Source organism: Pteronotus mesoamericanus, unplaced genomic scaffold (genome assembly GCF_021234165.1).
Source record: "Pteronotus mesoamericanus isolate MK-2021 breed Mesoamerican mustached bat unplaced genomic scaffold, CSHL_Meso_final scaffold_651, whole genome shotgun sequence".
NCBI classification, from domain to species: Eukaryota; Metazoa; Chordata; class Mammalia; order Chiroptera; family Mormoopidae; genus Pteronotus; species Pteronotus mesoamericanus.
The window spans coordinates 30,347,626-30,365,632 of NW_026555325.1; the positions used below are offsets into that span (position 1 = coordinate 30,347,626).

At 37.0% G+C, this 18,007-nt stretch overlaps 1 protein-coding gene across 2 annotated transcripts in view; it reads right to left on the bottom strand.

Annotated features, from left to right (window-relative positions):
• Window positions 1-18,007, bottom strand: part of ABCB11 (ATP binding cassette subfamily B member 11) — a 101,106-nt gene that overhangs the window by 32,653 nt on the left and 50,446 nt on the right. For both annotated transcript variants that reach the window (XM_054562324.1, XM_054562325.1), the window contains 6 exons: window positions 16,375-16,500; window positions 14,746-14,949; window positions 12,844-13,014; window positions 12,163-12,364; window positions 11,152-11,227; window positions 6,716-6,818 (listed from right to left, as the gene is read on the bottom strand). In XM_054562324.1, the coding sequence (XP_054418299.1) occupies window positions 6,716-6,818; window positions 11,152-11,227; window positions 12,163-12,364; window positions 12,844-13,014; window positions 14,746-14,949; window positions 16,375-16,500 (882 nt within the window). The remainder of the gene's footprint in view (window positions 1-6,715; window positions 6,819-11,151; window positions 11,228-12,162; window positions 12,365-12,843; window positions 13,015-14,745; window positions 14,950-16,374; window positions 16,501-18,007) is intronic.

The window sequence follows — 18,007 nt, forward strand, 5'->3', positions numbered from 1 at the left end:
CCTTTTGGTAGCTGAACGTTGGGAACATACAAGAGCAAGGAATGCTTTTCTTTTGCTGATAAAACAATTCAGTTTAAATAAACGCCCGTATCATGTCTATGTCATTATAGTTGCAGCCAAATAAGATTGAGGAAGGCAGCTTAGCTGGAGATGGATGTGCTATTGCCTTCATTTTAAGTTCTCTCTTGGCCTGCCCTCAACATTTGCACTTGTCATTACTACTCACTCATGCAGCAAATCCTTCTGTTCAATTATTTTACTTCTGACAGCTTAGTAAATCTAGGAATCAATGCCAGAGAGGAAGAATGGAGTCTAGTAAAGCTGAGTGGAATAGGCGTAGAAAGAATGGGATTCTTGGTTGTGCCCCACACAGCTGACAATGGAGTATATCACCAAGCACTTTAGCTCTTTGGGTCTCAGTTATTTGATCCTTGAAATGAGACAGTTGGGCTAAGGAGGCAATTCTCTATGGGTCTCTCATGTTTCTGCACATATTGTGAACAGAAGCATTGATTACCTTTGCTCAGACTATTTTTTCAAGGATGTATACCAAATAGCCTTGGAAGACACAGATGCTGTCTCCATCCCAAGAAAAGGTCAGATGTGCGTACTACCTATTAGAAGAGTCAGGTTCCTCAAGCTGGGGATTCCTCTCCTGTAACACACGTCCCTTCAGTTACTGGTATCATCTGGCCCCGTTTGCATCAACTTACGGAAAGTGGGGGTTGGGCTGGGAACCAGTGTAAATGCTGTGCTCTGGCTACTAATATTGCTTTAACAAAATCTTTTGTCTTTGACTCAGGAGTGTCGTGTATTCTGCCAGCATCTGTGAAATTGTGTCAGGCTAACTTGATAGTTTGCAATAGAGCAAAATATCAGACCCTTTACAGTTCTCAACAGTGACTGGTGTCCAGATTTGGATGCACACTAGACTCATGTGGATCTATGATCAAATATACAAATTTCTATGTTCTTCCACCAGAAATTCTAATTTAGTAAGTCTAAGTTTGATTCTGTGTTTTAAAAAAAATACTCCTCAGGCCCTGACCAAGTGGTTCAGTTGGTTGGAGCATCATCTCATACACCAAAAAGTTGTGGGTTTGATTTCCAGTTAGGGCACATACTTAGGTTGTAGGTTCGATCCTCAGAGTGAGTTCATACAGGAGGCAACTGATCAGTGTTTCTCTCTCACATTGATGTTGCCCGCTCTCTCTCTCTCTCTCTCTCCTTCTTCTCTTTCTTTCTCTCAAATCAATAAACATATTCTTGGGTGAGGATTAAAAAAAATCCCTGGGTAATTTGGTGACATGGCCCATTTTGTGAGATCCTCAAAAGTACTGTTTACAAGCTCTCAGACCCCTTTCAGCACTAAATATCTGGGATTCCATGATTATACATTTGGAAAGTGTCAGCCAGAACATTAAACTACAGCATTTTCTGGCATCACCTTCACACAGGATGGCCTTTTCATGACTTTACATGACAGAAATTTCTCTGGCCTTTTGATACTTGAAGATATCCCTAACCCTACATAACAATATCTAAGGCTTTTAAAAGCCTTACTTACTATGAAGTAACTTTGCCTAGTAGCTCTCATTCCAAGATAAACTAACAAGAAGCAAAATTTAATTAATTTGAATAGTTTTCTTTTGTCCGCAGTTACTCAACATTTGACTTTAAAGGAAACTGTTCCCTAACCCCCCAAAAGATGTGGTTATAAAGACTAAATGATGCAAAAACCAGGAACTCTGTCCCTAAGTAGTTGACTTTTGACTAACTTTCATTTGATATTGCCAAAAGCATAGTAGAAGAACAAAAGGAAAAAAATATATAATTAAGGTCATTATGTAAAGAATGCTTTTTATCTCTGATTTTGTAAAGCTAATGACAATTTTATTCATCAAAAAAAAAGCTAAAAATGAATTAAGATGAAGAAATGAAAGATGAATAAATTCACGGCAAACCAGTAACTCAAAGAGAAAGAGAAAGTTACAAAAATTCATGTGTTTCCTCATTTCAGAGTTTCTTTCTCTATTGCAGCTATGCTGAGTCGCACAGCGCTCATTTGTTTATCATATATAAAGAAGTGTCCTGCCAGCAAGGACATGGAGAAGGTCACAGAGAAGGACAGCGGGCCTCATTCATCCTTGCATCCCTGACACAATACCTGGCATGTAATAAATGTGCAATTGATGTTTATTAGATGAACAAATAAAGGAAGCGTTTGTGGCTATGGTACATATATGCAACAAAATATTTATTTAAAAAATACTGGTTGTTTACCTACTATGTTGATGGTTAGACGCTAGACACTGGGCTTTTCCCAGTTTCCTTCCTTCCATCTCCTTGTATAGGTGAAAATATAACTTCCTACTTAAATTTTATGTCCTTCTTTCTATGCTTTGTGACAGTGATTCCTGCATGCCAATTTATAGTCTCCTGCCTCAATAATGACTTTCAGAGTTGATGATAATAAATGGTAATTACGGCAAGCAGAGATTCTTTAAATGAATAAATACTGATAGTCAATTTGATGGGTCCTGTCTCTCTTGTGCCTTTTAATCAAATGCCTAAACCCTATCTCGTAAGCTAACTATGATGAAGTGATGGGTTTCTAATATTTAAAACTTTAGGGGAACAGGATTTCACAGCCCAAAAATATGTTTCTTTAGCATGAGGATTATTTTAGGCTGATTATTTTTAAGAAGTAAGTTTCAGGAACAGCTTTCCACCCCCTAACTGCCTAAAAGAATTTAAATTAATGCTGCAAAAACATAGGGGTACATATATTCTTTCAATTTAGTGTTTCAGGTTTCTTCATATAAATTCCCAGAAGTAGAACCACTGGGTCATAAGGCAGCACCTTTTTTAATTTTTTGAGGTATCTCCATACTGCTTTCCACAGTGGCTGTACCAATGTGCATTCCCACCAACAGTGCAAAAAGATCTCCCTTTTTCCACATCCTTGCCAGCAGTTGTTGTTTGTTGATTTATTGGTGGTAGACATTCTGAGAGGTGCAAGGTGATATCTCACTGTGGTTTTAATTGGCATTTCTCCGATGATTAGCATCCCAAATGTCCATCAGTAGATGCGTGGATAAAACAACTATGGGACATTTATACAATGGAATACTATTCGACTATAAAAAAGAAAATTTTACTTTTTGCAACAGCATAGATGGACCTGGAGAGCATTACACTAAGTGAAATCAGCCAGTCAGAGAAAGACAAATACCATATGATTTCACTCATGTGTGGAACCTAATGAGCAAACTGAACTAACGGACGAAATAGAGACAGATTCATGGACAGAGAGCAGGCTGACAGCGCTGGGCGGGGGGAATTGGTGGGGTGGGATTGAGCAAAAAAGAAAAATAACTCACGGACATGGACAACAGTGTGGTGATTGCAGGGGCGAGGGGATGGATAGAGGTGGAAGAGTGTGTAAGGGAATAAATGGTAATGGAAAAAATACAATAAACTATTAAAATTTTGTTTAAAAGAATTTAGATAGGGGGCCTGTTCCAGGAAGGGAGATGTCGCCAGAGATGACTACAAAGAATGTGAGCTAGGTGTGGTCGACTGAGGGGAATTTAGCAAAACCTAATTATTTAAAATTCCCCCTGTATTCCTTTGTCTGTGCACTGCCTGGCAAACATTTGCTTTTCCTATCTTCCTGTGAATTGTCTTCCTGTCACTTGAAGTCCTAGACCTCCACCCACTTCCCTAGCTCTGGAAGACATACAAGCCTCAATTGCCTGGTTGTCTTTGGGCTTCATATTCTTATGGAGACCCCATGTGTCAGTTTAATTCTTCAACAAAGCCCAAGGAACCATGAGAGGTAGGGATAAATTTTTCCTCCCCAACAAGGTTGACTTGATTTCATATATACAGGGATGGGTGGAAGTAGATTTACAGTTGTGAGTATGTGAAACACAGAGTTTATTCCTGTATTATTATTTATTTATTAAATATTATATTATTTATTATTATTATAACCTCCTTTGCCCACACCTACATTCTGCCTTGCCTTTTAGTTTCCCTGAAGGAGATGCCTAGTTTTCAGAGACTGAAACCTCTAGCCCTCAGGGTTCCCCTAATCATAAAATGAATTTTATCAGCATTACCACTAACATCAGACCCCCTTCCTGGGAGCCAAAAGTACGGCTTGGAGAGTGAAGAGAAATGGGCTGCAGTCTCTGCTCTGTGCCCAGCTCATGACAAGACTTACCAAACCGTCTCTTCTAAGTTTGCAGAGTCAAAACTCTAAGAGACCACAAGGTGGAGTAACTTCTTTATGTAATTAAACATTTTGCATTGCAATGTTAAGATAGGACATTTCCCCCATTAACGGAAGGTAAGGTTACAGCTTCTAAAAAGGAAGAATTTCACTAGTGCTTGAGCTTGCAGAATTTAGTTAGCTATTAAAATACTTTAAAATTTACTTGAGATTAAAGTAACCCAAATATTAGAAATTCTTTATAATTTACTGGGATTAGAAATTCCACAAGTTAAAATTTATTAACCCTAGGATTCCATTGTTTTCTTCATAAAAATATTTTGTGTTTTTAAACCTAGAAGACTTTAATATAAATATCATACAAGCAAACAGTATTAATAGATGCATAAGATATTTTCTTTTTGGAGCTTTAGCAGAATCACTTTGGCTTCCTTGTCATTTTCTTCCTCCTTTTTTCTCCCTTAACTAGAAAGAAAATATAAGGTAGCTCTTTTAAATGGGGGGTAGGCAGAAACAAATGTATTTGAAAAAATAAATTAATTAATTTAAAAAAATTATACTGAGTAACATTCAATTGAGTTTAATTGTTCCATTCTGATTTATAACACTAATGAGTAGGTCATCATATGGAGCATTTTTCTATCTCTAAAATGAAACTCTGTTTTTGATTTGTTTCCTTTTATTGCAATGACTCCCTTTGGAGCTTTCCCTGCATCACAAAGATGCCACAGGAATCTGAACTCCAGGGAATTGATCATCCTCTGCAACTGTATCAGGCCATCTACCTGTTTCAACAATAACAACACAATCAGATTTTCTTTTTCTTCCTCCTAACTCTCTTGATTTTATTGTCAAATGTTTGCCCAGAGGAAAGCAAAACATAAAAATGCACAAATTGGATATAATTGGTGCTGCTATGTTTGAAATTTCAACATCACATTTGGTTCTTTCTCCCTTGAAGCTCTATTAAACTCCTTACATTATATCCCTTGTAGTTATTAGTGGCAGCACCATGAATGCCAATGAAATACCTATTTCTGTTGTAGAACTAGAAGAGGACTCGAGTCCTTATGGGAGAAACGCAGTAAGCAATCGCACTTGCTAAATATTTTGTTGCACTGTGACTCATCCTGCTGCACCCGAGAAAAAGAGTTCGTCTATGAAATTTACTTAAAACAACTCCGTTAGGTAGCCGGACCTCTATTTATTCATTATTAATGCACTGAAACCAAAAGAGAACCTTAAGGATCCTTCTTAGTCATAAGGTCATAGCAGTACTTGCACTCTCTTTCGAATTTGTCATTGTGAACCAACGCTTGCAATTACTTCCAAAATGAATTCTCACATTGCAATTTTTAAACACACTTTGAAATTACATCATGTATAATAAATGTGCTTGCATTTAAACTATCCTCTGACTTATTTCCTTTGATAAATATTGTGCTTTAGGCTTTATTTTATCATAGAAATTCCAATTTGTATACTAGTTTTAAAAACTTCTAACTTACTAGGTGCAGGGCACGGGGTAAGGTGCCTAGGTTGAAACAAACACAAATAATATATAGTCCCTAATTTTGAGAAGCTTATAATTTAGTAAGGGGATAAAATAACATGATTTCAAGTAAAGTTCAATAATCAAACTGCCATTAAAAGAGTCAAGTGAAGAGTCATGGGTGATCAAAAGTGAGAGCGTCAGGGTTGGAGAATAAAGTGCAATGATTAAGAAAGGCTTTGGGGAGGAGGAGGGTCACATTCACTTTGTGTGAAAATTAGTGCCCACAAAACCTTTGGATACATGCACTCCGATGAAGGAAGTTTTATATTGCTCTATGTGTCGATTCCTCTCCTATCTCCTTCATGTTCGTGTTGTTTCGAATCATGTTAAGATTAATAGTATGGATTAGTTACCTCAGATGGTAAATAGACTTATCACAGGGGTCATTTTGTAACTCATGTAAATATCATATCATCATGATGCACATCTGAAACTAATAGCATGTTGCATGTCAATTATTTGTCAATTAAAAAAATTTGTGATTACTTGTGTAAGGCTAGCCTTATCAAACATTTCTGTTGATCAAACACCTTTGCCAAGGTTATTACAATTTAAGAAACAAATTTAAAAATTTGGGGAAAAAGTCTTCAGATAATCTTAAAAACTTTTAAAGGGTATCTACATAATCAAATAATCTGCTAAGTACATGTAATTTGCCCGTGTTTATTAGAATGGTACATTTAAGAACTATTAATTAACCCTAAATTGCCGAGTTTTGGTTACCATGTATTATTAAAAATAATTAATCAATCTTTATTTCTTAAAAAAGATGGTGTAAAATTTAAAGTTTCCATCAGGTTCTTCCATTTACTTTGACTTAGTGAAATATTACTAGATACAGGCCTTGAAAACTCATATTCTAGGTTTAAAGGGCACACAGTCAAGGGAGATCATCCCCCCATGAGTGGTTGGCGACTGACCTTTCTGTCTTCTTCGTAAAGAGATCTATGATTTACAACAGCTAACGGAGGCTCATGTACCAAGTAAGAAAGCTGAGACTTGGAGCGTTGCCGGATGGAAGCTCTGTAAATGAAAAGATGAGAGTCTGTAGACTGTGGGCAGGTTGGAACAGGACTCAACTGGCATCCAAGTTTACAGTACATGTCAAATATAGAAATGTATGCCAGGTCACACATAAGCAGATAAGGAAGCTTTCTGGTTAGAATTGACAGAGCTATTCTTAGGGCAGAATTAATCAGTAGGGCTGCTCTGAGTCCCAAGCTAGACCTTGATCCAGGAAGGGAAAAGAGAGGAGGGTAAAGTTGTCTTACTAGGTTACCAGAAAAGGTGTCAGACTCAAATACATTCCAAACCCACATGGTTCTTCTAATTGTTATAATGGCAATTGGTCCATTGCCTTTACTTCCCTTCTGGCTGTGAGTTCTAGTTTTGTTTTCTCCTCCCGCCCACTGCCCCCACCATGTGTTTACTTTAAAGTAATGCCACCTGGATACAAACGAGCTAGTAGGAGGAAAGAGAACCCCTGGTGAGATTTTTCTCCATGCTATATGTCATCTGTACGAATGCATTTTGTCAACAAATATCTTATTGAAATATAACTTAGCTTGATGTGTTCACTTATCCACTCAACAGAGGTTTATTGGGCAACTACAACATGCAAAGCAGTTCCAGGTGCTGTGAGTCTGGTCATTCATAGGCTTCTCCCTCAAGGAGCTTAAGTCTTATAGAAGAGCAACACATGTACCCCCAATACTGAAATAATGAAGAATGTGCTAAGTGCCATAAAGCACATTTAAATAAAAGAGTATGGAAATTTAAAGGAAAAAGAAATGTATGACAGGTATTACCAAGAAGGGCTTCTTGAAAGAGGTGACAAATGAAGGATTTGGTTTTTTGTAGGCTAGAAGGAAAAGCATTTCTGAATGAGAGAACAGTGTAAATGGAAGCATGAAGAGAGGAGAGAACTGGAATACTCATTTTATATACTTAGTACAGGACAGATATAGGCAATAATTGGTTCAGGATGTTGTGTTTTGTTTTGTTTCCTTGAGATTTCTGGGAAGGAGACGCCTACTCTCCTCTAGGTCATACTTGAAAATATATAGCGTTGGGAGCTGCTGGTAATTATGTCAAAACTCTTAAAAAAAGAAGCTTCCTGAAAAATAAAGCCAATAGTGAAAAAAACAGTAGAAGTGGAGAGAGATTTGGACAAATCTTTTAAGCCCCAGCCTTGCCTGAGGCCAAAGGGTCCTCCAAGGACTACTTAGTTATGTCAACTGATTCTCTCTCTTTAAAGGTTAAACCAGGCTGGGTTAGGTTTTCATTGATTTCCAAACAGAATTTTCAATGATAAAGGCAATGCTCACGACTTGAGGAGAGGGAAACTTCCTTATCAAAGTATTTAACTGGAACTAATATGTGTAAAGAGAGAAATATTAGAGATGAAGAGACTTAGTCAGATGCTTAGTGCAATCTAGATGGAACTATTCACGTGAATAAGTCTCTATCGTTTGTTTCCAGGTAAAATTGGACTAAAACAAATATCAGAGTGGTGCCTATTATATACATCATCTAGCCTCCTTGAGAAGGCAGTAATTCATCAACCTAATTACTCTAATTTATTACCGCTTTCTTAATGGTACCACCATTCTACTAGTCACCCAGGTTCAACAAGATGCATTTATCTCAAGTCCTCCTTTTTTCTCACTCTTGCATATTCTAACTCTTGCCAAACCTCATTATGAACAGGCATGAAGCCACTACTCAGCCCTACTGACTGCTACCAAACTGGCTTCTTCTGGGACAACACATTTCCCTTCCACGTGACCTGAAGCTCTACAGCAAGAGAGTAATTTCTTTTGATTAGGTAACTAAGGTGGAGCTGTCTTCTCCAGAATGTGTAAGGGACAGACAGGTGTCACCTGGAGAAGGCAGAGTGCATGATAAGGCTGAGACTGAAGGTCACACGGCTAAAATAAAACTCAAAGCATTAGAACCCATAGTAGGAGTATGTGGAGAGAGGAAGGTTTCAAGATACAGTTGAGCACCTCCCAGTTCTGAGCATGGGAAGGTCTCTATCCTTGTCCCTTCAGGTTTATATTCTAATCTTACACTTCTGAAGTCTTCCTATCCCCCAAATCATTCCTCATGTCTATCACAGGCTGTCCAAATGAGACGGCTCATCAGGCACTCTGCTTGCCAGCCAGTTCCCCTTCTGATCTACCACAAACACCAGAGTTAAAATTCTTTCTCACCTCTCTCTCTCTCTCTCTCTCACTTCTTTCCAGAAACCTACACCTGCCCCTCCTTTTCTCAGAATCTGCGTTACCACTGCCCACTGCAAATAAAAACAGCAAATTCAGGAAACAGATGCTTGTTTTCTCTCAACATTATTATTTAGGAAATTAATTACTATTATCCATTAAATTGTCCTTCGACCTAAAATATATGACTAAAGAGAGAGACTTACCCTTCAGAAAGACTGTAGGCAAGGAAATAAGATACAAATTAACATTCCACTTAGTCATCTTTTAGCAAAAAAAAAAATCTGTCAACATACACAATGAGGTGTTTTTAACCATCCTCTCAAACTTATAAATCTTTCTCTGCAGACAATTAATAGCTAACTTTCTGTGTACAGACCGTATTTCTGGATTTTTCATCCTAATCACCAAAATGTATAATTTGTGAGAACAAATGGGCAAATAGGAAATGTCTGTATATATTAAAATGTTTATTTGGTCCTAATAATAAACTGTAAGTAAACTACCTAGAACAGGTAGAATTTGGAAAGTTATGAAAATATCCATTTTCTTGTTGACATGAGGTACACTTCCTCTCTGTAACCATCAACTTAATGATCAAAAGAGATGTCTAGTCATAGTCTGTGTTTAACAACTTAGTTTATCTTCAGGTTATGATTCTAATGATCCCTGTAATTTCATTTTTCTTCGAATCAGAAAAGCATGATTAAACTTAATGCCCAGATGTCTATAAAAACTGTCTAATAATTTTGGCAGTTTTATAGCTTTTACTTCATAGAGTAACTTGAAGTTATCATTTTATTATTTTCCAGATTCAATAAATTCAATAAAACTAGCATTTTATGAAATTTTTATGTATAGTTTTGTTCTCAAAAGGAAAAAATTAAAAACTCTGTGCATAATTTCAGGGAACTATACTTTGAATATTAAAAATAAATAAATTTGTGTTTGAACTACTTGAAGCTGTTACCTGAATATTTTGTTTAAAGCTCTTTAACCATTTTTTAATAAATGATTAGCTAGCTATCTTGGACGAGCAAGTCCTCTAACTGAGCTTTTGCTCAGAGCACTGCCCTGAATGAAATGATTTAGCAGTGCTGAGAAAATGGTAGAGAAATATGCTGTCAGCTCATTGCATGCCACAGTATTCTAACTTAAGAAAAAAATCTTTAATGACATTTTTCATGAATACAGACAATATTCCTGAGCAGAATTTTTAATTCAAAACCTTTTAATATCAAAAAAGCAATTTTATTAAAACTTTTAAACCAGGAAAGACTAAAATTTACGGTCTTGTTAATAAACATACACTCCAAAAAAAAATGTTTTCAGAGTGAATATCCATATATAGTCATCCATAGAAAAATAAATAGTTAAAATTTTAAAAAAAGAAACACCTGAGCCCTGGCTGGTATGGCTCAGTGGATTGAGCACCGAACTGTGAAGCAAAGGGTTGCCAATTCGATTCCCAGTCAGGGCACATGCCTGGGTTGCTGGCCAGGTCCCCAGTAGAGAGTGCACAAGAGGCAACCACACATTGATGTTTCTCTCCCTCTTTCTCCCTCCCTTCCCCTGTCTCTAAAAATAAATAAATAAAGCCTTAAAAAAAAGAAACAGCTGGTATTTAGGAAAATCATCTCTAAACATTAGAAAATACATTTCTTTTTTCATCTAATTAAACCACAATATGGCTTTGGATGGGTTGCTCTGGAAGAAGATATATTTGAATTCAGTTGCAATTCAGTAGGTTAAAGAGTAGAGCTAAAAAAATTAATTTGACCTCCATGTAAGATGGTAATTCATAACACAGTTAGCTTTGAGGGAAAAGACTAAGCACAGATTTTTTTAAAATCCCCTTTCTAAAGTCAATAAATAACATTTTGACTATAGAGCACTTCTATCATGACCCTACCTTCAGTAAGATGAGAAGCTAACAAAAAAGTCCCTATGAGTTAGAAACAGGAATGTCAATATACCAACCAAGGATTCATTTGCATGTTGCTATTACACAAGACCTGGGGCTATATGTTAGGGTTCTCCTGGTATTACCTGAAACATTGCCTGAGGATCATTGCTGCAGAAGGCTCTTAGGAATATTTGCAAACCAAATTTGTCCCATGGCTTGAACTTACCTTAAACTATCCCGGTAGCTCCCTTTACTAAAGGTCTGTTTGCTCTCAGGCAAAGCACCTTCGGTGTCATCTTTTCCTATTAACACAGCATGAGAGATTTCTTAGTGCATGCAGCAAGCAGAACCAAATCAAAATAAAATTATTTACTGTGCTTGTCTAGCATATCATTACTAAGTGTGATGCTAAAACATTCTATTAACTTTATTACATTAAGTAGCACTTGTCTAGCACATTCTAACAAAAATATTTCAAAATACTCAGCAACATTGAATCTTTTGAAATGTGTGTGTGTGTATATATGTATGTATGTATACAAGTATATAAACATATATATAAAATAGACTATGTGTTCTCACCACAGAAATAGATATCTTATAGCATGAACCATAAAAAACTTAAGAGAAGCCCACTAGAAGTAGGAAAAAAAGGATAGACTCACCACACATTTTTAAAAAATCATTCAGAATATATAACACATGTTAAATGTATACAATTATATGCAGTTACAGACTACAGAGTTATGCTCAGTGGAGTTCAAAACCTGTTATGTGATATGGTATAGAAAGTGTGGAGTGGTGACTGATAGATTGGGATAAGCCACCAAATCTAAAAATTCAGATTAAAAAAGAGAAGGTGCACTAATGCTTTACATTAGCAAAAATAAGCACAGATATTTTAGTCATTGATTAATTCACTCAACCAACAAGAATAGCGCTAGTACTGTGTGCAGGACACTATAGGAAGCATCTTTTATTTGCAAAGTTTGGGGGAAAGGGAGAGGGATGGAGTTGAAAGTGTTTCCACAGAAGACCTGGGTTTCAGCTCTATGATTTCCTGAAGTAACTGAACCTCCTGAGCTCCTGTTCTTCCCTTTATCATTTATATAATGTCTCCAAGGGCTTTTGGGAGAACCCATAAGACAGTCTATGTTAAAGTACATAGAAACACATAAAGGATTATATATGTTAACTATTTAATATAATGTATAAGCATAATGAAAAAGGCACTTGCCCTTCATGCCCTCTTCATTAAGGGTTTGATCTCCTTCACTTTGCAAAGTCACTAGAGTGAAGTAAACTCCTTTTCTTTCCAACAATTCTTCATGTGTGCCTTTTTCCACTGCTGTACCATGTTCAAAACCGATAATGACATCTGCAGCTCTAACCGTGGATAGGCGATGAGCGACTGAAATGATTGTATGCCCTTGCTGAATCTGTAACAATGTACAGCGCGCCGTTAAATGAGACTGTAAGACAGACCTGACATTGACTTTTGGATCATCTCAGAATCTACTAGTAAGTCAGAGCCTTGGTCCCTGGGAAGATCCTTAAATAGACTTTAGAAATGGCCAGGACACTTTTTCACATTGCTGTGCCAGTTGCTGCTATTAATCAACAGCTAAAAACAAAAAAAGGAAATTTAAAACTCACATGTTTTAAGTCAGACTTAACCAGATTTAAAATTTTATATGGGCAACTTTTGGAAGTAAATCCTAAGTGTCTTCCGCTCAACCGTGAGGAACATTGTAGCCAGCCAACATGTTCTAAACAGTCAGACTGGATACACTGACCCATGTAGCATCTCTCTCTCTCTGTCTCTCTGTCTCTCTCTCTCCCCCCTCTCAACAAGCAGCCTTTCCTAAAGCACCACAAACATTTCCACATGTAAAGCAAGCTCAGACTTTCAACAAACCTTACTCAGTGCCTCTTGCACCATGGCTTCGCTCTCATTGTCCAGTGCCGAGGTAGCCATGTCGAAAAGCAGGATCTTGGGATTTCGGACAAGGGCTCTGGCAATGGCTACTCTTTGTTTCTGGCCGCCACTCATCTGGCTTCCTCCTTCTCCAACAAGAGTGTCAAATTGCTGGGAAGAAAGTGACACTAGCAACAAGGAAGAATTTGGTAACTCCTGACAATAATCTATCACAAGGTCCTTTCTCCTTCCTCCTCAAGCATGAATTTACATAGGTTCAACTTTTACTAAAATACTTTTTCCTGAAACAGGTTATTGTCTCTTCACTATTTGTGTGTTAGATAAATAAATTGATGTATTCTTTTATTCCAAGATTCACTGGCTGTATAAATGTTTCTGTTTTGCTCAACCTCAGATAAAATGTTTCCACCAAACTAAAAGCTGATCAGTCTTGAAAATCCATTGTAGAGGATTAAAGGACATACCAAATCTTGTCTTTTTTCTTTAGCTAGACAATACAGAAAACACAATGCTAAAGCAGTTTTTATATTGTAAATAAAAGACCAAACTACCTTTATATATATTTATTACCATTGACAGCAAATAGTTACTGTGTATCTTGTATGTGTAGCATTATATTGGAACCTCACAACAAAGTGTTGATATCAGACTCTTCTCTTGAATATGAGTAGAGCAGCCGCCATACATAAAGCAAGTATAGAGCTGAGCTCTTTACACATTTTCTCATTTAGTCTTCACAGATGCCCCATGAGGTAGGTACTGCCATTCTCCTTAGTTGATGGATAAGGAAATACTGGGGTATAAGGGGATGAAGTAACTTCCCCAAGTTTACAAAGCTTGCAAGGAGAGAAGCTGGTATTTGTACGAAGGCAGTCTGATTCTAAAGCTTTATATTCTTTAATCACTAGACTATATTATACTCATGGCTGTAAACCCATGCATACTGGAAATTTAGAAGGTTGACCAGAATGTGTTTTAGAAGGGGGCATGGCAGGAGCAGAAATGGGGAATGTCTGTAATAGTGTCAACAAAAATAAAATAAAATAAAATAAAATAAAATAAAATAAAATAAAATAAAATTGTGCTGGCTTAAAAAAAGGAAGGAAGGAAGGAAGGAAGGAAGGAAGGAAGGAAGGAAGGAAGGAAGGAAGGAAGGAAGGAAGGAAGCGTTCTAGAGTACAGACTCAGGAGCCAGACCACCTGGGTGTTAACCTTGTCTCTCCTGCCTTGAGCAAGTTATTTGACCTCTCAGAACCTCAGCTCTCCATCTGTATTTAGGAGAATAATAGCAGCTGCCTGAAAGGATGGTTGTGAGGGCTAAATAGATGTAAAGTGCTTAGAACAATGCCTGGTTTGTAGTCAGCACTGTATATGTTTTAACTAGTAATGACTCTTCTTTGACTTAACTAATCCTTAGCTGTAAATCCATATAATAATATGGAATTGGTTTTGTTGTCATTGTTGTTTAAAATGAAGATAAATGAAGAATTTTTTAATATACTGGCTACAGTACTGGGGACACATATTAGCTGCCTAAGCACAGGAAAATTAAGTGACAATGGGAAATATCAAAACAGCATTGTGCACCTTATTGCCACATCAATTTATTACCTGCTTAGACAAATGCTTAATAGAAAAAATAAGGAAATGTATTTATGTCAAAGGGACCTTTAAAAAAGAAGTTTCCCAATTTGGTAGACTCTTAATAGATTAACAACACAGTTTCAAACAAAAGGGAAACTGTGGTACCTTTCCAGGTATCCAACTGAAATATGTCATTAAGAATTTAATAATTTAGGATCTGAATGAAAAGAGAACGACATATTGTAGAACTTTCTTTCCTTCTGACAGGTTTCCCTCCGGAATGCAGGCGAGGGTTACCTGCGGCAGCTCCATGATGAAGTTGTAGGCATTAGCTTCCTTGGCAGCCCGGACTATGTCTTCCATCGCTGCGTCCTCCCTGCCATAGCGAATGTTCTCCGCGATGGTGGTGGAGAAGAGCACAGGCTCCTGCTCCACAATTCCAATCTGAGCTCTAAGCCACTGGATGTTCAGAGAGCGAATGTCATGGCCATCCAAAGTCACCTAGAGAGCGTGAGCACAGCATCACCTGTCTTGGAATCCTTGAGGTTTCTGACTCATAATGCTATGATGTGCTTAACCCGTGGGGAGGGAAAAGAAAGACCAACAAGTCTGTAACAGAAACAATTCCTCTTAGAATGCGGTTGCTTATGTAAGAATGATTGACAGTACATAACTGAAATCAAATATAGCTGTCGGGCAATCCACTGTAGAAACACAAATGATGTAAAGGTCATTTAATTTAACATGATTGGCAAAAGGTTTTAATTTCTCAGTAAAGAGTAGAGTCAGTTACTTACCATACTTTTAATATTTTTACTGTTTTGACTAAAATGGACTTCAAAAGATACAATGAAAATAAGCAGTGATCCCTATCTTGTATATATGTTTTATAGAAAAATCTTACTTTCTGGCCAGATTCACCAATTACCATTTTGCTGTTCAATAGCAATTGAAACTATAAGTGGGATAAGAATATTAAAATTACCATTAGCAGACAATATAAAAATCTTACATCAAGAAGCCATGATTTTTACATATTCAGAGCATAGTTATGCAGGTATGTGGCAAAACAACAACAACAAAAAAAAAAAAACTAAGCAGAGAATGAAATGTCTGTGACAAAGGAAAATTCTGGTTTCTTTGCCATGTTAGTGTAATGGTACATGCACTATAGAGAGCACACTACAGTGAAGTCTTTAATATGTACTCCAATGATTCCATCCCACAGCACTAAGGAGATGTTGACAAGAATGATTTAGGGAGTGAAAAGCCTTTGGCATCCAGCAAACCTAGGTTCAAATCAGGGGCAAGTCACACTCTCCCCTGACCCTTTCTCCACATTTGTGAAATGATACTTACTTTGTGCAATCTTGTGAAAATCAGTAATCATTTTATTAGGTACTTGAATTATAATGTGATAAATGAGTAGGGATTATTAATATTTTATTTCTTAGTTTCAGTCTATGTTCATAATCAAATAAACATATAGAAAAAAGAGGCTAAGAAGCTTCTGAAATTATATAATATTTTTTTAAACCTAACTTCTCAAAGCAGTAATCAAGAGCCATTCTTTGTTAATTCTGGCTGTGTACGCTTTCCTATACTTAGCATTTGAAGAACTTCAGGAGAATAATTATTCTGTTACAATACAAAGAAGTAAATGAAAACCTTAGCTCACTGAAGAGGCAGCAGTACTGCTTTGCATGTATCTGCGCGGTCAGTTCCATTGCTCAGAGAATGGGCTGGTTCTTCAGTGAACACGGTCATGCAGGGAATTAATGAGCGAATGACAACATCATTGAGTCAACTGTGTCATCCTGTGTGTCAGGATGGCCTCAGTGTATGCTAGGCCTTCGTGTTTGATTACATTGTCACCACTGGCACTCTCCCATCCCCTGTATTGAGAAGTTCCTGGAAGACACGCACCATGCCCTCACTGGGGTCGTAGAATCGCTGAATGAGCTGCAGGGCTGTGCTTTTCCCAGATCCACTGGGTCCTACCATAGCCGTCACTTCCCCTGATTTGATGACCATATTAAGGTTATTTAAAATCTGCAGAGAAAAGAGAAGAACAATGTTCAGATTGTCGGCCATTACGCTACAAGTTAGACTGCTTTGTGAGGATGTTGTGTTTGTTTATGTATATTACCCGTGGATATCCATGAATAAGCAGCAAATTAGTAAACAATGCCTAGGATGAAGTTTTAGCATTTAGCACATTACTTATTATTTGGCTGATAGCAGTGACCAACAAATAAAATGATGTGTAGTAACAAAGTAAATCAACCATGTCCACTTTTAAATGTTCCAGAATTTAATTTGAAACATTTCTGACATACTAAGATACCTCAAGAAAACTGTCCCAATTAGTTAAAGAAAGCCATCAAGTTAGAAATATAATAGTAATTTACTGGTCACATACCAATAATAAAACAGCTTGCAAAGTTTAAGCTGTCAAACACTTGTATTGTGAGTGAACATATTATTTGAATGTTTGTGGTGTGTTTGCTCGGTACAAAGCTCTGTTGAAGGTAGAGACTGAATGCTGCTAAGTCTAGAAAGGGAAGAACAAAAAGTAATTCAGAACCATCTATTGGACATTTTCACCAATTCAGTGGTGATTTTTGTATTTATTATGTATTGCTGGTTTGGGGTCCTCCAGATGACAAAATCTCACCTTTCATTTCACACTAGAAGGTCAGGCTTACAAATTTTCACTTATTGGGCCATAATCTGCCCCCAGGGCAGGCAGGCATTGAGTATGATGCTGCTGCTGCTGCCGCTGCTGCTTTTTTTGTTTTTAATCACTGTAGTCTCAGTACAGAGTGGCACCCAGCAAGGCTAAATAGATACTAGGGTATGAATGAAGAATATTTACAGATCTAAGTAAGAAGATTTTTATTAAAACAAACTTTTGGTATCGGGACTAAAAGGCAAATCAGAAATGAAATAACTGTGTTTCAATTTTATTAGTATTTGTTGAACAGCTATTATGGGCTGGTTCTGAACAAATATTATAAAGGAATTTTTTAGCCATCCCTTCAAAGGTCTTTACTGAGTAAACACTACCTTGTGATTTGTATTTCACTAAGTACTTTCACATATGTTATGACAAATATTGTTTATATACCTATGTAATATATATCATGAATCAAATATACTTAATCAAACCAAATATAATCATAGTATATATGGACTTATGCTTTATATATACATATGATGGATGTACATATATGTGTGTGTTATAGGTATGTGGTATCAAAATTAAGTTGCTTGAAATTTAGTTCTGTAGGGATAGCAGAAATATTAAGGGTGTCTAGAGATACTCTGTTCAAAATGAGGAATAAGACTCATTTCAAAGCTAGTTCATTCTGGGGGAGTAGATCCTTATTTTCCTGTAGAGTAAATTGCCTTTAAAGATACTTGCTCAGCGGGGACAGGAAAACTAAATGTTCTTCCCCATGGGCGACGTATGAGCATATCACAAGATCACCTTTGCACGGAGGACTGATCTAGTTGCCGTGTGAAATTACAGATAAGAAGTAAAGAAGTGCAGAGG